The sequence below is a fragment of the Astatotilapia calliptera genome, chromosome 1, assembly GCF_900246225.1.
Source record: "Astatotilapia calliptera chromosome 1, fAstCal1.2, whole genome shotgun sequence".
NCBI classification, from domain to species: Eukaryota; Metazoa; Chordata; class Actinopteri; order Cichliformes; family Cichlidae; genus Astatotilapia; species Astatotilapia calliptera.
In genome coordinates, this window is record NC_039302.1 from 36,924,991 (window position 1) to 36,947,365 (window position 22,375).

General features: G+C 41.3%; 2 protein-coding genes across 2 annotated transcripts; one reads left to right on the forward strand and one right to left on the reverse strand.

The window, feature by feature from the left end:
- Positions 1-13,394: 13,394 nt before the first annotated feature.
- Positions 13,395-14,635, forward strand: il17a/f1 (interleukin 17a/f1). The gene is made up of 2 exons (XM_026173720.1): positions 13,395-13,938; positions 14,030-14,635. Exons 1-2 carry the CDS (start codon positions 13,769-13,771, stop codon positions 14,271-14,273), a joined length of 414 nt encoding a protein of 137 aa, XP_026029505.1. The 5' UTR covers positions 13,395-13,768; the 3' UTR covers positions 14,274-14,635.
- A 190-nt stretch (positions 14,636-14,825) lies between these two features.
- Positions 14,826-22,118, reverse strand: LOC113027157 (stathmin-4-like). Its single transcript, XM_026176740.1, has 7 exons — positions 22,032-22,118; positions 20,500-20,570; positions 20,323-20,418; positions 19,559-19,764; positions 18,847-19,011; positions 18,713-18,730; positions 14,826-16,405 (listed from the first exon to the last, which is right to left on the reverse strand). The coding sequence occupies exons 2-7, from the start codon at positions 20,510-20,512 to the stop codon at positions 16,397-16,399; spliced, it is 507 nt and encodes a 168-aa protein (XP_026032525.1). The 5' UTR covers positions 20,513-20,570; positions 22,032-22,118; the 3' UTR covers positions 14,826-16,396.
- Between the last annotated feature and the right edge of the window lie 257 nt (positions 22,119-22,375).

Genomic DNA, 22,375 nt, shown 5'->3' on the forward strand with positions numbered 1-22,375 from the left:
TATGCACTGTGTCTGCAGCAGCTGTGATGCTTTGGGCCTCTATTATGTTTTTGGTATTCTGGTATTTTTCTGAAATTTGTTTGCAATAATATGAGAAGTCACTTTGACCTCAGACGCCTGCTGACACTAACTCATTCTACAACCAGCATCAAAGCAACGAGGGAGGTTTGCGCCCATGACATCATTATCATGCTGTGGTATTTTAATCCTCAGTGCTGCCATTTAGGCTGCCAATTCAACCAACTTCAACCAAGTAACATCTGCCACAACTGTACAGTCATTTGAGAGAAATCACCTGTGCAAAAATAGTCAAATATCTCCCCGTGAATGTCAAACAGGAGCTTTTGTTGAAATGCTTTTCTCCCACTTTAAAGTAGTGTGCCAAATCCACGCTTCCACAAATCTAATGCGGGAAGTGGGAACACAAGACTGGAGAAGAAACACTCTTTTGCAACATAACTAATAAGATAAGATAAGATAAGATAACCTTTATTAGTCCCACACGTGGGAAATTTGTTTTGTCACAGCAGGAAGTGGACAGTGCAAAAGTTATGACGCAAAAATGAGAATACAATAAGAATAAATACAGTACACAGCTGTACAGAATAGAATAAAATAATATACTATATACAGTAGAATAAAATAGAATAAAAATATACAATAAGATAAAAATAGAATACAAATACAAATACTATATACAACTGAGTAAAAATACAACGATGACAGAAAGGATTATTGCACTTAGTGTTATTGCATATGTGTGGATGTGTGTGCTTGATCAGTTAAAGTCTTTGTTGTGGAGTCTGACAGCAGTGGGGAGGAAAGACCTGCGAAATCTCTCCGTCCCACACCGTGGGTGCCGCAGTCTCCCACTGAAGGAGCTGCTCAGTGCTGTCACAGTCTGCTGCATGGGGTGGGAGATGTTGTCCAACAGGGATGACAGCTTAGCCGCTGTTCTCCTGTCACTCACCACCTCCACTGGGTCCAGAGGGCGTCTAAGAAAAAGCTTTATCGAAACAGACAGTTTTACAGTACAAAGGCTCTGCCTCCCATTCTACTTTTAAATACTCTAGGAACAACAAGTAGGCCTGCAGAGCGAGAGCGAAGTGCTCTAATAGGGTGATATGGTACTACAAGGTCATTAAGATAAGATGAGGCCTGATTATTTAAGACCTTGTATGTGAGGAGCAGGATTTTGAATTCTGGATTTAACAGGAAGCCAAAACAGGAGAAATCTGCTCTCTTTCTAGTCCCTGTCAGGACTCTTGCTGCAGCATTTTGGATTAGCTGAAGGCTTTTCAGGGGTTTTTAGGACTTCCTGATAATAATGAATTACAGTCGTCCATTTAAGGAAGTGAATAAATACATTTATCAAGAACAACAGTTTGTGAAGTTTGGAGAATTGGGTATACTGAAAAAAGTGTTGTTTAAGTCACGTTGGCAGCAACTTAAACAACTGAGTTAAATCAACACAACTTATTCATATTTAATAAACGTGTGAATTTTGTGTTGATAAAATGTGATTAAACATGTTTAGATGAAGTAAGTTGAGCTCTTTGAATATTATGATTTTCTCCAGATTGATTAAATACCTTTTTACCCCAGTACTACTTGGTCACTTAAATACTGCATGTTGTCTTCATATTACATAATGTTCACTTATAATTACCAGTTAACCTAGGCCTAATAAATGCAACACTTTAAACTGTGGGAGGAAACCAGAGAGAACCCACTGCAAACTAACCAGACTGCGGACTTGAACCAACGACCTTCTTGCTGTGATGTAACAATGCTAACCAATGCACCACTGAGCTGTCGATACAGACCTCACAAAAGTAGGAAAGCTATGATTACAAGGCTTGATGCAGAATTTTCTTTACATTTTTTTGTCCTTGACAGGTTAAACCACAATATATTGCAACAGCCTACACGTGGTGTGCGTATGCTTTTATGCTTCTTCTGACTCGTGCATTTCCTGTGCTTTGAAATCTTGTGTGATCTTATGAACTTTGTGAGTCCAGTCAAGTAATCTCTCTGACAGGATTGTTTCATGTCATCTCAACAAGAACAAATTAATCTGTTGAATTTCATTCAGACCTTAGATTATTTCACTACGTTCACCATAGAAACATGTTTTGCAAACAAGCTAGGCTTTTGTAAATGTAACAACCACCCAATTTCCTTTTTTCAGTGATGGAATATGTATGTGTATATGTATATATGTGTGTGTATGTGTATATATACTTACATACATATATATTAGAGATGGCACGATACCACTTTTTTTAATGTGAGATACTGATATGAATCCGATATAGTGTTTTTTAATCAATAAAACTGTTTTTTTTTTTAATATCTTGCTGCTTTTTGTATAGGTTCATACTCAAGTTAAAAAAAAACCCCCACTAACGCTATTCTGTTATACATGTATGTAAAAATACACTGCACCCAAAATATTTCATAGTTCAGCAACACTGATCAATCTAATAAACTTAAACCTACTCCATCCTCCCTATTCTGGTATTTTAAAGAGTACTTAGCAGAAATATTAAGCAACCTAACTAATAGGGCTCTAAAACTCCCAGTGAAAAAAAAAAGTGAACCACCCCCCACCTCATGATGCTTAATCGACGTAATCAACTTTAATTTGATGCAGTGTGAAAAAAATGCACAGAAATAAATTATTTTTCAAGAATAATTAAATAGATTCAACATCTTTCTTCTACAGAACTGCAGACTGCACAGATGGTATCTTCCCAAAGGAAAAAGTACTATAGCTTACTAGGGTATATCAGACTTAACAGTTACTATATACAGTAATGGACTTCTATACATTTTACATCAAATTAAAACTTTGGTTGTAAGATTCAGATAATTATTTATTAAAAGCTAGACATTTTAAATGAGAACAAGAAAGAAAAGTATGTCTTTGTGCCGCCTTTTCCCTGTTCATGCTCTATCGGCCCCCCTGGCTAAACTTTCCTAGATCCGCCCCTGCACAGTTACCAGCGTCAGCTGCGTGGAAAAGGATCCTGGTGTAGAAAGTAATATTAAATAAATTCTAACAACAGATTATCAAGCTGACGTATAGTCCATGTCTGTTGCTGTAACAGTAATTCATGTTTAGAGTAAAACATCCCAGCTCACTGACTTGATCAGGGCAACAGTGCCTAAAATGTTGCATAATGTTGCTAAGAGATCTGTTACTTTGTGGTCATCTTAGACGAGTAGTTTTATGGACAAAAACCAGCAGGTCATTCAGTGTTTCCTTAGTGCTAATGTGTCAGAGATGTTGGTGTAACTGAAGTAATGTTGTTAAGTCCTTAAAGTCATATTCTTTTATTGTCATGACTGTATTTGAAGCTATTTTTACTTTTGTATGATACCTGATTGATATGTAATATGGCTGAAGTAAACTAAAGCCGGAAATACTTAGTCAGTCATTTGTTTAATAGTAATTTAACATTATATAATTCACACGTAAAACTATGAATTGTAATTTTTAAACGGTTTAAAAGCATGTAGAATAGCATATGTAGGCAAGTATATTTCTCCTTTTTTTATCAAGAAGCAAAAACAAACAGGAAAAAATAAGAAACGGGGCAGGGTTCGATGGTTGAATCATCCGTCCCCATCAATGCCACAACCAAATCTACGCCCTTGGTGTGAACATATATTAATGAGATGTTCAAGATTTCTAAATGATCAAATTTAATATTATTTGCTGAAATGGTACTAATATATTCTTTCTGGGAATAAAAGCAATGATATTTGGTGAGTATAAAGTGAATGATGGGATACAAACACAGGTAGAAAATGAACAAACTAAAATAGTAAAGGAGACTAAATTATTAGGACTAATACGTGACAATTAAACCAGTTGTGTACAAACTCAAGTGTTCAAAAGCTAGCTCTTATCACTTCAGTTAACCTCTCAATCATGAACAAAATCAAACAGGTTCTAGATCATAATTCTCAGTATTGTATTTAACTGATTGTGTAGAGGTATGGGGAAATAAATATAAAATATGACGAGGACTCTCCATTTACATGAACAAATTAGAGACTATTAGATAGACATGTCTACTATTTCATAGGAGATGTCAAAACGTTGTATGGTGGAGGTAGAACACAGAGTTTTAACGTAATGTTTCACTTTCTCTGTGAAGGTAAAAAAAGAGAGATTTTCCATTACAGAGAAAAAAAAATGAGGGGAAATCTTACATATTCATGGATCCCAATCTAATGAAACCAGTGACATATTCTTAAAGTGTCAAATAAAGAAAATCCACCAGTAAGAAACAGAAACAGCTGCATGTGTGTAATCAGCCAATCAGAACAATGCATTTCATCTGTGTCTAGCATGGAAAGAGCTGCAGGTTTGAATGCATTCATAGTTCAGTTAGCCCCCATGTTTCAGTATTGTAATGTTTCCTTTTTCCATATTAGGTTCTCACAGAAGCTCCTGCCGTGGCTCCACCCCTGCAGTGACATCACAGCGGAGCTGTTTGGTGTAGCTTTGATTGTGGTCTACCCTGAGGTTTGAGCTGAGAGAATTTCTATCAGAGCTGTCAGCATATTTCCTTTGACCTGGTTTGACACAGGAAACCCGACAAAACGAGGATTCATCTGATAAATCACTAAGTATTCAACCACTGCTGGTTACTGCAGGGCTGTCAGGAGTTTTCACACAGCCGTGTGTCGATCAAGTTTCAAGGTAACCTGTGCAGCCTCACCAGCGACACCGGCAAATGCGATGGAGACAAGGTGATGCCTTAGCTGTAGCGTTGTCTGTAGTGAGATAAAAATGTCTGACCTGAGGGTGGCGCTAAAGGAGAGGACAGCCAACCGTTATTTGGCCTCCACGGCCAGAAACAAAGTAACAAAGTTACTTCATCCTGTAAAGGCTCAGTGGAAGAGAGCAATGTAACAGTAAAAACGTTAGAAACTCTCATTGTCAAGGAAAAGAGACACCAGCCATACAATGTTTTGTGTCTATTAAAAATGTTATAACTTGCATTTTATGTCTGTGAAGGTTCTCAGTCATCCAGGTCATCGCAGTCTAAGGAGCTTGGAAAGAAAAGCGTCTGGACTTCTTTAAGTTGCAACTTAAAGAAGTCCAGACGCTTTTTTCCCCAAGCTCCTTAGACAACTTGCATTTTACTATTGTCATTTATTATAATATGTGGCACAAGAGCTGTACAGATTGAAAAAGACTTAAAAAGACTAGACTTAAGACACAATCATTTTATATCAAAAAACAGAATCCATGCAGTTTTATGCTTGAACTAAGATCTAAGGCAGCAGCAAAAACGAAACCAGTGATCGAGACGTCAGATAAATTTTTTTTCTTGTTCTTAATCTCAGTGAGCTGTTGTAAACTACTGAAGGATAAATGCAGATAAACTGGCCTCTCTTTCCTCAAAGTAGTCACTGGAAGTAACTGAGGGGTCACAGGAACATTTAAAAGTGCTGCATCATCTGCATACAAGTTTATTTTTTCATCCAAATATTAAACAGGCTCAGCTTTGTAAACGTCATCGCAGAAAAACTGGGAGGTATTTTCAGACCTCGTAGTGTCTCTCACGTACACAGAACTTAAAGCCTAGCTTTAGCTATCTCGTTAGCTAGCTTTCCAACATAAATGGAACCAACCATGCACTCCTCCAAAAACCCAGCAGCCTGTTCTGGGCCGGAAAAGGGAGCGACAGCAGAGTTTTCCAGGAACGGGAGAAGTGTGACGAAACATCAAGGATTAAAAAGCAGCATGAAAATCACAGACGGTGGCTGCAAATCACACTTTTATTGTTTTTACAACTTGATTTTCTTTTAAATCTTCATATGTTATAATTTTGCTCTTCTCTGCAGCTGGCTGATGGAGGAGCAGCCACAGACCAGCTGTACCACGTTATTTGGACACTGCCTCCATCTGACAACCGATGCTGTCTGCATAGAGACGGTCTGACCCACGCTCAGCCAATAAGAAGTTGAACAGCTTCATCTTCTTTAGGTAATTAGGTCTTTTTACAAGTTGTTGTCATAGAAACAGGGCTTTGTGTTTAAACTTATTGTTTCACTTTTTATAGCATGTAACGCATAATAGTAAAATTTACTATGTAATATTGCTGTATGCAATATAATAAAGAACAGTTTCACATTTACACGCAATACCTTAAAACAATTTACTTATACAGTAAAACTGAATTCAGCCGGCAGGTAGTTTCTGTGTTTTGTGAGGCAAACTTAATCAAATCAGTTCTAGCTCCTCAAATATGTTTTATATCAGTTTTCTTTTATGTAAAAGGTCAACAGAATTATTACAGAGACAGAGAAATATACTTTTGGAAATTCAGTTTAAAGTTTTGGCATGTGCTTTGTTTTTTGGTTGTAATCACAGTTCTTGCACTTACCCAAATACAATTAACCTTTCTTCATTTTCCTAAGTAGACATGTAATGACTAATTTGACAAAAAATAAAGACACATTGCACTTTGACTGTAGAGATCATAAGCTTAATTTCCAGGCAGGGAAAGAGGGAATGACTGAGCCATGAATGAATGGGAACCTTAAGAAGCAGTTCTGAATGAATAAAATATTCCTAGATGTCACAAACTCTGTGGTTCCCCAAACCACAGCAGAGGCTCTGGTTAGCTCAGAAACCCCCCCTCCCGTCACTACTCTGACTTTGTTTCCAGTCACCGCAGCAGCACAGCTCTCAACACGCAGCAGCTCGCTCGTCAAACACGCCACACTGCGAGGATCACGTCCATCGAAAACTCAAACACCTACCTCATCTCTTTGTGCTGAAACTTCTGAATTACTGTGACCCAATTTTTAATTTCTTCTTGCTTTTGGTGAGAGTGGGAGGTAAACAGTTTGTGGAAACAGCCTAAGAAACAAAATATCACCGTATTATGCTTACGAAATATCTGAACAAAAAAAAGTGCATACATGGCAAACTCAGGTTAATAACCTGAGCTCTCACTGAGTTGACCTGGATGTTGTTCAGGCCCGGCTGTGAATCCTCCCTGTCCTCTCTCTACTATCATAATAGAGATTACTGAACTTATTTTTGTAGCAAAATAAAATTTGCTCTTCATTGTTCACATGAATTCTCTCCATCACGCTGAAGTAAATTAAAATGCATAAACTGCACGTCTTCGACCTTTACATAGTTCCTCCTGTTACGTAACTGTTACGTAACCTTTTTCTACGTAATGTAGAAAAAGGTGGATGTAAATAAAATTCACAGCAGAATCCTTGACAGGTGTGAGATCCTCTCTGTTTTCTCGGGGTTAAAATGTGTTGACCTAAATTGAAAGTATTTCTAGATGATGGATGGTCCACTCTGAGGGAGAAGCTCTTCACCTTCCTCTGGATTATTCGCATTTTTTGTATATTTGTCTGTTAGTGTAGCACTTTGTTGTACGTGTGGACATGAGGACCAAAGCCAGAGGTGAACTTGCAGTGAGACATTTATTGACTGTTACAAAAATCCAAAAAGGTGAAACAGAAAACAAACCTGAACCTGAACCCTGGGCTGGAAACCTCTGGAACAAGGTGAACAGACACTCTGACAAAGCACGAGGGGAGGCAGCGACTATATATTGTGTTTATACACCTCTCTGCATTTAATTATGAGTTATTATTAATAGCTCTCTTCTACAGGCGGTCTTCGTCCTGTCTTCCTCCCCTCACCCCAGCTTATCACAGCAGATGGCCCCGCCCCTCCCGGTGCCTGGTGCTGCTGGAGGTTTCTTCCTGTCAAAAGGGAGTTTTTCCTTCCCACTGTCGCCAAAGTGTTTGCTTGTAGGGAGCTGTCTAATTATTGGGGGTTCTCTGTACTATTGTTGTGATTTTGGTTATGAATAAAATTGAAGTAATGATAATGGATTGGATTTATATAGCGCTTTACAATGCCACTATTCATTCACTCTCACATTCACACGCTGGTGGAGGCAGCTACAGTTGTAGCCACAGCTGCCCTGGGGCAGGCTGACAGAAGCCAGGCTGCCATATCGCACCATCAGCCTCTCTGGCCATCACTAGTAGGCGGTAGGTGAAGTGTCTTGCCCAAGGACACAAAGACCAGGACAGACAGAGAGCCCGGGGTTCAAACCGGCGACCTTCAGGTTACAGATGCGCTTCCCAACCCCCTGAGACACGAGCTGTAGATTGAAATGAATTGAATGAAGGCACAGGAAAGCAGTTTGGGGAAGTGGAGACAGCTGGAGAGAAAAAGGCGTAGCTGAACTAAATCACAGAAGATGCGACAACGAAAGCAAAGCTAAAAGCAAAACATGAGGATCGCTAACTTTCAAAGCAGGACACGAGATGATTAAGAACACAAACTCACAGGCATGAACTTCATACAGGAGACTTAACACAACACTGAAAGAGGAATTAAATGCCAGAACCACTCAGGACCAAGACCCAGACTAAATACACGAAACAATAGAAATACTGAATATTTCAATACATGAAACATGAAAGAGTAAAAAACTCAAAAACACTGAGTAAACTGACCAAGACCACAATAAACTGGGCTGGCTCATTAGGCATGCAGCTGATGGAGGGAGCACCTGATTTGCTTTTTGCTTTGAGTTCTATCGGTGCAGCATTTCACTATCACTCAGTCACGCTCATTTATTCATGAACAGCCAAAATCTTGTTTGAGATTAAAATTCAAGGAGTTCTGAAGCCCAATGAGATCAAACATTTTAGAATCCAGTGTTCCCATATTGCAGCCAGTGTGTTTCCACTGCACTGTAATCTGTAGTCACTACAGATTACAGATTACATGCCACAAAATGTATTCTGTAACGTATTCCATTACATTACTCAATGAGAGTAACGTATTCTGAATACTTTGGATTACTTAATATATTATTAAGCTTTTTACAACTACATGAATGTACTACTGCTGTGTGATTTATTAGTTTTACTGAAGGTTACTCTCCACACCAACACCAACTAGATGTTTAAATCTTAATATGAATGAGTAACAGTAGGTGGACATTAGGTAAGGCTGCACTTTTTGCAGCGATCTCGTGTAGAAAACTATTCCTCGCGTATATAAAACAGGTCAGCGGCTCCGAACCGCAGTAAAGGGACCTCTGGCTAATACGTCGGGTTCGTGTCGGGCTCGTAGCCGAAAACTAGCTTTACTTTGTTGTCTGGGTCAACTTTGCTAGCGAGAGGCGTTGAAAGGCTGCTCCAACGGGACTTATTGTTTCAGAGGAAAACACGAACACGGTGTACAGTCGAGTCTTAATAGCTTACTTACAGCTGGGCTCGTCAGGCTCTCTTCTTGGCTGCAGTGGTTATTATTATATTTACATGTTTCCAGCTCCCGTTTCTGCTCCGTGACAGCTCGTGCTTTTCCTTTCTCTCCCTCCCTCGCTCACAGACACATCACGGGTATGGCGGTCCATTCTCCCTTTATAAACGGTAACTGTAACAGAATACAGTTACTCATATTTTATATTTTAAATACGTAACGGCGGTACATGTATTCTGTTACTCCCCAACACTGTTAGCAGCACTTGGTGAAGGTGGGGATGAAGAACTTTTAACAGGAAGAAACCTCTAGGCTTACTCACACAGATCAGCTCAATCAGTTGAATATCTTCTGTGTTCATGAAGACAGAAAAAAATTGTTGCATGTGGAAATATTTACACGTTTTTGTGAAATCTAACACATTGAAACCTGAACTCCATTTAAGGAAAACAATGGTAGTGATGAGCATAAACCAGCTCCAACATAGTGGGGCGCTATACTATGCTGCTCAACGCATACACATAAAAGCTGAAAGAAAGAGGGGACGGATGCTAATTGATGTGCAAATTGTTTTTTATCACACGTTTCCATACGAGGCACTCGACACGGACACCGCAGTGGCAGAAAAGATGTGACGCGACAAATCAGATTTAAATCTGATTTAAATCCGACCCACAGACGTCACTTGAGGGTCCTAATGAATTTTGGCCTCCTACGTGTTGTTTGGTGAAGGAAAGTTGATATTGAAGGCAGACGATTTCAGAGCAGATGGAGGCTGAGTCGCCTACGCCTTTGATGAGTGCGAAGAGAAGCCGGTGCACTTCATTAGCATGAGAGTTTATTTCTGTTATAAGTTTGAATCCATGCAACAGCTGAAACATGAAGCCAGAGCACAAGTTTCTCTGATTCAGGCCAAATCCAAAAGTGACAGATCGCAAACGTTAGTCTGCATCGTGCAGGGAAGCTACGCTATCTATGCTGAGATCTTTTTCATGAAATTTCCCACACAGCTTTCGAGACATAATGTTCATACTGGTGAAACAGCTGCTGTGAGACTTAAAGAGATGTGCAAGAGCAGAAACTGCAAAAGTCAAGTGCGATGTGTTACAGCCTGAACACATAATGTTTGTTTCATGCACTTTTAAAGGCAGTGCATGACAGACATGCACCTTCAGATAAATTGATGCATGTACGTACATTATATATTTATAATGGTGTGCTCCTGATTTCCCAGCATCAGCTGTAATTGTTACAAAGAGCACCTCCCCCAGAGGAATAAGGCCTGTCTAAATGGTGCAAACAGATAATATTAAATCCAGATAGCGTTGCATGGTAGTAGCATGTAGTTTATAGCTTCATTTTTAATTTTATTCATGTTGTGTTATTTCTATTTACTCCGGCCATGTTCTTTTACAGTAATTACATTTTGTGGGTAAAATAAAAACGAAAGAGTTGTGCGGTTGATTTTTAAATACGAGTTTCGAATGCGGTGACCCTTTTCTTACCTTAAATGGCATGTGAACATTTCATTGACAGATGTAGAACAAAGTTAAGATGATAATGAGCATCCCGAGGCTGTGAAGTGATGCAGAAAGCAGAAAATTACTGATAAACATCAAGCTTTCAATCAAACCAGGTCACATACTGTAGGCTGCAAGAAAACAGAAGAAAACAGTGATGATGCTGCACTTTAGACCAGCCTGAGTCACAACACGACTGCAAATCAGGTCAGAGATTGAAGCGCGCTCGCATCCTGCAATCATGGCTGATGCTGCAGCTCTGACAACGCAACAAAACACACATCTCAAAACTCCGGCGGAGGAGAGGCAGGAAGACGATTCACGGGGTCTCAGGATGAGGTGATGTCACACTGGACTGTTGCATGAGTCATACTGGAACATTATGGAGGCTGTGATGCAACAAAGTGTGTCAGACTGGATTAACACTCAGATTTAACAATTAACCTCTTCTCGCTTGATTTGATACGTTTGATTTAAAGAAACAAAGACATGTTGAGTTTCTAAACTGACATGAAATCCTTCAAAGTTTCGGTTTTGTTAATATTTAAAAATCATCCTTCCGAGACATTAAAAGTGGTGTTCCACAGGGTTCTGCTCTCCGTCCACTTCTCTTTTGTTTATGATCTGAGTATTTCAGAAACTGCTGGAATTTTCCTGCACAAGCTTCTCTACAATTTGCAGAGAGTAGTCCAGAAAAGGGCAAACATCCAGCGAGCAGCAGTTCTCTGAGTGAACATGCTTGTTGATGCTGGAGGAGAATAGCCACCCTGCTTTGAGCCAAAGGGAAGGCAACAGCAACTCTGATAATCACTCCTTAAAACTGAGATATGCATAGGAGGGTCTCTGAAAGCACGACATGTCAATGCTGACGCAGCAGAAGACCACACTGGGTGCTGCGGCAGAAACAAGCTTTGGAGTTTGAAGGAAACTACCATCTTAGAAGATCTGCAGATCCTGACGTTGGGCCTCAAGGAACACAGAAAGGAATCATCTTCAGGTTCTTTATGAACCCAGATTTCTGACACAACATGAAATTTTAAAACTGACAATGAAACAAAAATGAAGAGCAAAAACTAAAACAAGTTGGTATTTCTGTATAAAGCAGACAGCTGTGAAGCCTCAAGCTGCAGCTCGAGACTTTGATCTTTTCACTCATTATTTTAATTTGATTCCTTTGCATAAACACGAGTAGGACTCAGACTGGTCTGCAAAGTGTTAACCGAGCTTCTTTGTTGATAATGAAAACAAGAACATTCTCTGTAAATTTAGCTCCACGATGTCACAAACACAACACAGACGTCGTATTGTAACAAATATACAAATGTAAAGAACCAAATAATCGAAAAAAGCCACTTCAAAGGAGTCACGTGTGATAACATCATCTACAATCATGATAAGGACTGTTGAAGGGCTGGATTTTGCTTGTTACAACATTATATAAAACACGAAATGAAGATCTTTCTGGGCTCTTTGATAGTAAAGACTGGCGACCGCAGATGATGGCTGATAAGCCGACTGCAGATGGACGATCTGAAACTCAGTTTAGAGATAAATGTAAAATATTTACTGAAGGAATCAGATGCTGACGACATATCAGGAGGAATAATGCCACTGAATGTACATGTACAGTATTTAGACAGTAACACGTGTTGCTTTGGGCTCTTTCACTGTAAATAATAAAGGATTATTTACTACATTAAACAATTGTGGCGTAGAGAACTGTGTGGGCGATTCAGGCCTTTAGCACAGAGCACCGAAAGTTCAGCTGTCTTGAAGCGTTTAAACAGATGCACTTTAATTGTATGAAGAATTATCATATCGTGTGCTAAGGTGAAGACCTGAGACGCCAGAGGATGAGCTGACCTAAAAAAATCTGCATCAAATTTTCTTTGTGTGCCAAAAAACTTTAACCTCGAGATCGAACGCGAAAGTGGGTCGACGTTCAAGCCTCGTCATGTATTCTGTGTGGTTTAGAGATGAAGATCAAAGAAGAGGGAGAGAGAAAAGAAGGTGACATCATGAGAGGAGGTGTCATTCACCATAAAAATCTGAGCAGCTCCGAGTTGCAGTCACACAGAACACCACGAAACAAGAAGGAAGACGACACCATAGCCTGACCCTCCGCTTTCTGACAAGAGCCAGCAGAGCGTGAAACTCCAGCAGAGCCTGAACCTCCAGCAGAGCCTGAACCTCCAGCAGAGCCTGAACCTCCAGCAGAGCCTGAACCTCCAGCAGAGCCCCAGGGTTAAAAAAAAACACCCAATATCTTCTCGACCTGAAAAAACCCCAAAAACGAAACAACCAGAACATCCGACCGAAGAACGAACAGAGAAACCCGGCAGCATGTTTTCAGCGACAAACAAAGTGACGGTAAGAAAACGCTTGCCTGTGTTAGCTGTTAGAGACGCCACTAAAAGCTTTATCGAAGCTCCAAATTAAATGATTACGTAGCTATACAACTTGCAAATGTTGAAATGGTTTGTCATGATTATTTTTCACAATCTCAGGGGGTTACTGATAAATTAACACAAGAAACTTCCATTCGGCACTCATGTAATGCAACGGTGCCATAAAAACAACAACTGGTCCCTTATTCTTCTTTTATTTTACATTTTATTCACTTAAAAAACAACATTGTCTGGAAGTCCTCTGTTACGTCATCATAAGAACAAGTTTTACAAACGTGTTGATTTTATGAAAAAAAATTATTCTCCATTGCTGCCAAATGCCTCTTCCTGCTAAAATGACGTTCTTCCTCACAACAGTCTCCGGTCACTCTGGTTTTATCGCTGATATTGCAGGCTTACAATATAAAGTGTCATCTAAAGATAACCCTGGATTTTGAAATTGTATCTTGCAGTATCTCGTTGAAAACTGAGAAAAAGTTTTTACAGTGACGTTATCTGAAAATGGGGACCATAAACGTTTTGTGGCTTCTCTTCCTCAGGCCGCCTGTGTCGTGGCAATAATGATGATGATGATGATCACAGAGGCAGCGGCCATGCCGAAGACAGGAAGGACACACAAGCATGGTGCAACGCTTGAAACAGTCTCCCTGCAGCTGGACGCCAAAACTCTGGAAACCCACAGACACACCAGGCTGCTGAACAACGCCTCCATCTCGCCATGGACGTACAAGTGAGTGACAAACTGTGGCATGGCCCTTTAATCACGGGGCTTACAGAGCTCTTTTAATCATCTTTTGTCCCCTCGCTTTCTCCATCCTCAGCGTCACCACCGACGACACTCTGTTCCCTCCCTTCCTGTCGGAGGCTCACTGCCTGCTGCAGGGCTGCCTGAACTTACAGGGCCAGGAAGACCGGAACCTGGAGTCCAGACCCATCATGCACCAGGTGCTGCTGCTGCGGCGCATCAGGCCAGAAGGGTCGGCAGACTACCACTACCGCCTGGAGTCCCGCCTCATCTCGGTGGGCTGCACCTGTGTCAAGCCTGTGGTCCGAATCCAGCAATGAGGACCAGCAAAACGGGCTCATGTACGGAAGACCGGGAATGTCGAGAGAAAACTAAATTAGGGGTCCATACATGTAAAATACAGAATTACCTGCATGTAAATACGAAAATCCGACAAAAATCTGATAATATCTAATTTAAATAATTATATCTGTCAGAGTACGTTTATTTAATTGAATGACGAGCTGATGACCAACAGACTGACTTCAGTCTGCTGTTTCATCTCAGTGACTTAGTGAAATGCTGCTTAGCATTAAACCTGCCATCTTTTTGTTTTATGTATATTTCCAGCGAATATTATTATTATTATTATTAATATTAAACAGCTCACATTTACTCCAGAAATAGAAAATGGGAGAAACTACACAACCAAACGCACACTGTAGCTGAGATTTAAAAGCAGAGATTTATTTCATATTCTTTCTGTTATTTATGGTTTAAAGTAATTTAATTTTGTTTTATTTAAGTATTTTGTGCTCTTCAGTAGATATTTATTGACTCTTAATGTATTTATAATCCAGAATCTGACTCAATAAAAAACCTGAACCAAGTAGTAAAGTGTGACTGTTTTATTGTTGAATTTAAAATATAATGTGATTTCTGTACATTATCATCATCATATCATAATCCTTTACAATGATGTTGCAGTGATAAGCAGCTGTAAACACTGTACACACGTCGGTCCGGTCAATCATTCGATGCAGCAGGGTGCAGCAAACACCACCGATGTCTCAGAAGCGTTGTGTCGCGTCCATTTCACACAGGAAAGACAAAGAGATGCGTAACTGGTGGGAAACAAACCTAAAGGCAGAGTTTGAAACAGAAAAACCTGCACTTCGGTTGGATTTGTCTTAATCTTTTGGTTGCGCTCACTCTTCCCGGCTAGCTCCGGCTCTTCTGGGGGGACACTGAGGTGTTTCCAAACACGCAGACGGTCTCCTCCCTGTAGGACACGCCCAGGAGGAAACAGGTCATCTAGGAAACGCCCATTAGGCATCCTGGTCAGATGCTCAACCACCTCAACTGACTCTTTTTGGGGTGAGTCTACTCTGAGGTCCTCACCCCCTCATCTCTTTCGGTCACCACACTCCGCTCGGGGCCATCGGTGAGTGCAGGAGCGTAGACTGACTGACGGCTTCGCCTCGACGCTCAGCTCTCTCTCATCATCACAACAGAACCTGGGAGTCAATCTCTCCTGCGCCACGCTTCCCTCACTAATGACAAATATCCAGAGACACCGAGTCTGAGCGATCCAAACCACATCATCTGTGAAACAGCAAAGATGTGATGTCTCCACCCCTGCACAGCGCCTAGAACTTCTGCCTTTAAAAGTAGGAAAAGAGCGGGTGAAACGAGCTGCCCTGGAGGGCAGCGCTGTTTTGGTTTGGGGATTTTAGGGTGTGGTTTGACTTCCTGTGTAGCGGTGATTTCATTGTTGGTAATCTCACCTCTACGATTAAGTTCAGCTCTATTTTTGCTGATGTTTGTCTTAAATTGACCTCAGAAACACTAACTCGTCTTGGACTCACTTTCAGTGATCTTGACTCTGATCCTAAAGGTCAAAATGGATCTGCTTGCTGCTTATTTTATACCTACAGATGCCACTAGATGTCGCTAAAGAGCCACATGCAATGATTTAAACAATCCTGCAGATGGCGCTGTTTGATTGAGATCAGCTGTAATTCCACGCATCCTTCATTTCGGTTAATTTTAACGTTCAAAGTCCGAGAGGAAGGTTTCCTTTTAGTCGTAGGGGATGGATCTGGTTGATGTTAGGTTGATAGGCCCACACATTCACACACACGAGCACATTGGCACCGTTGGCATGGAAACAAAGCACAGTAAAACCCCTTCAAACCATCTAATGACGACTGAATCTGCAGCGTCCATCTCGTTATAAAGAGTTCGTCTTGTTAAAGAGAGTCCTGGTTGTACAGAGGAGTTGTTGTGCAGTCGGTCTTGCCCTCTGCCCTCCTCATCGTCTTCTTCTCTTACTCTTTTCAGAGCTACTTCCTGTCAGTCTCTGCGCCGGAGTAGCACCAGCATCCCGGCACATCAAATATCAGCTCATCAGCCCTCCAAAATGGCTTCCAAATAAGGTTCAGCTTGTGTTGTGATCAGGCCATCAAGACACCTGGGAGCGGAGAACAGGAGGTTGTTGTTACCACAAACACTCACATTTAAAAGAGGAGGTGGTGAAGATATTAAAAAGCTTAAAACCTGCAGGGATATGAGCTACAGGCTCTCACTAAACACATTTCTGTACCTCTGGCACCTTTTTCTGGTTTGGTCTAGACCAGGGGTCTCGAACTCCAGGCCTCGAGGGCCGGTGTCCTGCAGGTTTTAGATGTGTCCTTGATCTAACACAGCTGATTCAAATGGCTAAATGACCTCCTCAACATGTCTCGAAGTTCTCCAGAGGCCTGGTAACGAACTAATCATTTGATTCAGGTGTGTTGACCCAGGGTGATGTCTAAAACCTGCAGGACACCGGCCCTCGAGGCCTGGAGTTCGAGACCCCTGGTCTAGAACCTTTTGATCCAGTAAAAGTAAAACTGCTTTATATCTGCAAATTGCAATTATTTTGTTAGTTTTGCTCTCTCCTCTTCACATCCTCCAGGTAACCTGTTACATGTGAATCTAAGGCTTTGACTTTGGTTACTGTCCAAACACTCATTCAGTGTTTAGAACAGTCTGGAAATGCCACATTGAAAACCTTTCATGCCAAAATAACTGAACAAGGCTTTTTTGGAAAGGTTACATCATTGCTTTTTAGCACGTGACTCAAACAGAACCCAAATCAAACGCTGAACGAGTGATCGGTGACCCGGTGGATGTTAAGAGACAAAATGTCACAGTCTCACCGTGGTTGGTCAAAAATGGCAGCTCTGACAATCACAATGAGAAACCTGTCTGAAAGTTGTTCTGGCGTTCTTCAGAGATCCAACAACTATTCAATTTCTATTCAATTTTATTGTTATAGCATCAAATCACAACAGCAGTCGCCTCAAGGCCAGGTAAAGACTCTACAATAGTAGCTATTAAATGGACTGCTATAACAGGGACCCACTCATCGCTAACTCTATGCTATCAGAACCCCCCAAAAGTTCCTTTAAGCTTGTCTCTCTTACTCAGGCGGCTGTTATGTTAAAATTGGATCACAGCATCACACTGTTACCCACTGCAATCAGAAATAAGGCTAAGAGATCATTGTTTCAGTCTTTAAAAAGTTATTGTTGTAAAATAATTCATGGTTTTAGGGCCACCGCTTGTGTTTTGAAAGGTTTCACCTCAACCACAATATCCCAACAATGACCATCAGATATTCATGTTGCCTCAGTTTCTCTCTGAGTATCCCAAACCCAGCTCCTTCCCAACCCTGTGCTATTAGAAGAATTTTGACATTTCTAACTAAATAACCTCTACCTGTTAACTCATTTCAGTAACTAATAGGTTACTCCTCCTTGTTACAGAACGTTCCTTCCTCGTGAACTGCGTCTGTCTGTATCACAGTGCCGGGTGTTTTGACGAGTCTCAAGTTTGACGAGTTGTTTACTTCTATCTTTGAGTCTTGACTTTGATGTTTTGACTTCACCTTTGCCTTGTTAGAGTTTTTACTCAGACCAATCTTGGTCATGTTTTTCCATCTTTTACGAGAATTTTTATCACCATGCTGCAGTTTTGGTAGCTTATAAACGTGAACTGTCAGTGATTTGGGCTACGTCCACACGTACCCGGGTATTTTTGGAAAACTGAGATTTTTCTATGCGTTTGCACCTTTCGTCCACACGTAAACGGCGTTTTTGGTCACTGAAAACTGAGATGTTTAAAAACGCCTGCCAGGGTGGAGATTTTCGAAAACTCCGTTTTTGCGTTTACATGTGGACGAGAAAAACGGAGAAAACGTCAAAGGTGTGCGCCTTTTTTGACGTCACAGTGTGCACCACGTTATTGTTTCGGTGAAATGAATTTCTACAATACTGTTACTGTTAATTCTACTCTCTGCAGTGTTTAAATGCTTACATATACACACAGTTACTGTCCCTCCACACATACGACTCGGTTCTGCTTCTATGCCCCAGCTTTGTTTACTCTTTCCCACGAGGCTTCTAGACTTGTGATTGGCCAACATTTCTACACGGGTAGGAATATATCGCCACCTGTTGCTTTGGCATGTTCATAGCAGTGTTTTCCTTCATTTTTGCGTTTACGTGTGGACGGGATTATTTTTTAAAACGAAAAATCTCCGTTTTCAAAAATACCCGTGTACGTGTGGACGGAGCCTTGGTTTGACTGCATGTTTGCTACTGCAAACTGTGTTATTTGAGTCTATAGTGTTTCTGTAGTTGGTTTTTCTCCCAGAAGAAGCAACAGAGATTAAAATAAAAACTTTTGTCTCACAGTTTCTACCCAGATTCGCTCTTTTTTCAGCCGTGCTCACCTCCACGCTGTGCTTGTCCTGAAAGACACAAACAGAAACCACACAGGCTCCTTTTAGTGATTTATTTCCAGAGTTCCGATTTTATTTTCAGTAAATGAAGGTAACATCTCGCAGTGTAAAACCGTGGTCCTCACCTCCTCGTGGAGCCTCTCCTGTGAGGCGTTCAGGTGCATCTGCCGCTGCTCCATGTTGGCGGTGGCGCGATGCTCCTGACACTCTTTGGCCAAAGCTTTCTGAGCGACTTCCCGCTCGTGCTCCCTCCTCTCGGCCAGGTGCTTCAGCAGCTCCGCCTCCTGACACTAGAGCGAGTCAGAGGGAAGATTGTTACTGAGTTTCATCCCTTTACACTGATGCCGGGTTCTCAAAAATCTTGAAATGCATTTGTCTGAACAGACACGTAGAACAATTGGAAAGAACTTGTGGCGTTCCTCAGAGTTCGATTTTAGGGCCCCTAATTTTTGTAGTAACATCTGGATGGACTGCAATTTAAAACTGCACAGACATTCATGGTGACTTGAGGATGAAGCTGTCTGACTACTGACTCTATGAGCCTCACATCTCTGTTTTTATTGACATTTCTCTTAAACTCTTTGAAGAATTTCCATAAATTGTGCATTTCATATATGTTTGTTCTCCTTAGCGTGAACTGTACTAACTTGTTTATCGCAGTGAGACCAAATCAGGTCAACATTTTAATTTGTCCAAGAGGCAATACGAGCAAAACTGTTAAACATCAATAAATTAATGTTACACACATTAAAAATATTTAAATGTTTTTAAATAAAACGTCAAATTTATGACCTTAAACACTTTTAGGTCACCTACTACTTTGACACACATACACACCTTCCTCCTTTCCTGAGCAGCATCCAGTTTCTTCTGGATCTCCGCCAGCGATGGTTTCTGGCGAGGCGGTGTCGTGGCCCTGAGCTCGGGGGCGCCGTCGAAGGTGGGTGGCTTCAGAATGACCTCGAAGGCCTGGCCACTCGCTCGCTTGCTCAGTTCGATCACCTCCATGTCCCGGATGTTGCAGAGGTTCAAGTCCACCACGCCTGCAGTTGCAGAGAGAGGATGAGGCGGTGAGATGAAAAGAAGCCGTGGTTTTATGGTTTCATTTGGCTGACTTCGTTGTTGGGATTTACGCTAAACTACTGTTTTGTACATCTTCCTCGAACATGGACCGATTGAGCTCTGCAACTTTTAAAAAATTGGTTTTCACAGATGCTCTGACCAGAGCTCCCAGTGCATGAGATTCAGATTTTTATGACTCATTAATGGGCTGGTTGATAAACTGTACATTGCAAAATTTGATGATTTATTCAACACTGAATATAAACGTGTTTCCATTCAGAGAAAGCTCAGCCTCGAAAAGTTCAGCCTGCAGCTTTTTGGGTAAATATTTTGTGTTATTTACATTTCATATCATTCTCTGGTTTCATTTACTGGTATGACCAACTAAAAGCAGCCTCAGCATCGTCTTTCCTGCTGTAGCTCATAGACAGGTTGAGCCTGAATCTGTAGTCCTTTTTCACTGCAGACATTTTGACTGTTTTTAGCAGGACACCATTACTTCCTGTCTTGCGGGACAAAGGTGACTTTGTGCTACTGACCTTCCTTCTTGTCGGCCGCCGGCTCTCTGGGCTCGGGAAGGATGCAGGAGCAGAAGAGAGACACCAGGGGGAGGTCTCGCATCTTCTCCCTGTAAGCTGGAACATTCAGAGGGAAAAGATATAAAGAAAAGCTGCAGACAGGACTGAGAGATAAAAGCAAAAAGAAAAGTCGTTTACCTGCTAGAGTCATCCTGCTGCTGCTGCTGCTGTTCTCAGTCAAAGACACTGTGGTGAGGTAGAGTCTGTTCCTGCAGAGAGACACATCTAATCAGTGGAAGCCGATGAACAACAATGCCTCTCAGGCAGCAACACAAACATCAAACCCTGCACGAGCCGCATCTTTGCTCTTGCTGTTTCATCCACAGCTCGCTCGTCCGCTGTGATTCAGTGTCATTTTGCTTTCTCTGGTTCACACACTAAGAATATCTCTGCCATCGATTCGATTTAAAGGTGAGCTTTTGCTCACGATGCAGCTTTTTTCGGCTCGTGTGAGTCATTCACACGAGAAGATTCGACACCTGCCACTGATTTGCTTCGGGAGCTTAAAATAATCCACTCAGTGTGACGAATGAATCAGCAGCAGAGACACGAGGAGCCGCTCGGGCTTTGGCCTCCGAAGCGAAGCCGCCGTTGCAGAGAGAAACCCTCAGTGTGCCCCAGAAACAAAAACTCAGCAGCTTTTTCTGCTGTTCCCTCATCAGAGATCATTCAGATCACATGTGCAGGAACATCATCACTTTCTTCCGTGTAAGGCTTTACAGAGAGATTCTACAGATCTGTCTCGGATTCACACTGACCTCCACAGTTCTAAGAAATGTAAAGATTTAAAAGCAGACTATGGTTGTATTTGTAGTTTTGTCTGCATCTGTTATGAAACCACAGCAAACACGATGTTATCTGAACTTTCCTGCAGATAAACTCTGATCTGTTCTGAAAGCCTGGTAAACACGATGTTACTCAGTCACTGCAGCAAATTACAAACTGCATGAAAATCATTTGAATTTCAAAGTCAACTCCAGCTATTATCCAAGCCTGCTTAGGATTCATCTTTCACTACAAGTTCATCTTTTAAGCTATTTGCATTTGATCATTTCACGTCTGCAGCCCAGAAAATGAAGAAAATACCAACATTTATCTCCACAAACTGCATTTCTAATTCTAAACATAAGAAGGCAAAAAGATTGAGAGAGTAAACGGAGAAAAGCAGCAAAGCTCTACTTTGTAAATGAGGAGGCATATTTATGTTTACATTTGCTTTTTTCTGCAGAAATTGATTAAAAACATGAATTTGTTGCAAAATTTAAATGCAAACGCAAACACAACGTCCTAACTTTGTGTGTGTGTGTGTGTCACTGCGTGCATGTGTGAGTGTGTGTGTGTGCATGCTCTCAGCGATGATGTCATTGTTGCCAGAAAGCGCATCGCCTTCTGCAGAGATGAAGGAGCTGAACTCAAACAGCAAACCGAACGAAACAAAAACTGAAGAAGAAAATGGAGAGAAAATACGCAGGAGAGGATGCATGAGAGCGAGAAAGGAGGAAGAGATGAAGAGAAACTGCAGAGGAACAAATGCAGGAACAAAGAAATCGAGTCACAGCCGAGAAATCTGCTTTTATCGCCTCATCTTTCTGCTCTGAGCTGCAGAAAATGTAAAAAAAATAATAATAGAAATAATCAGTGTGGGGTGAACGAGTGGATCTGTCACTCACCCTGCAGCGATGCTCGCTCCAGCTCTTCTCTGTTCACACTGAAGATCTGCAGCTCAGCAGCATCAGCACCACCACACAGCAGCCCAATACATGACATCACCCACCAGCCCTCTGATTGGCCAGCAGGGATGCTGGGCCGTGATTGGTCCAGCAGGGCAGAGGAGGAGAAGGAGAGGAGGAGGAGGTGGTGTTGGGTTATTTCAGAGGAAACCTCCTGACCAGTAACTGAAAGCTCTTCATCAGAATCAGGAGGACAAACTTTGTCACTTACTGAAAGAAACATTAATGTGTTAAAGATGAAAAATCAACTGAAATTAAGCAGCGATCAACTTTCCTGGGATTTC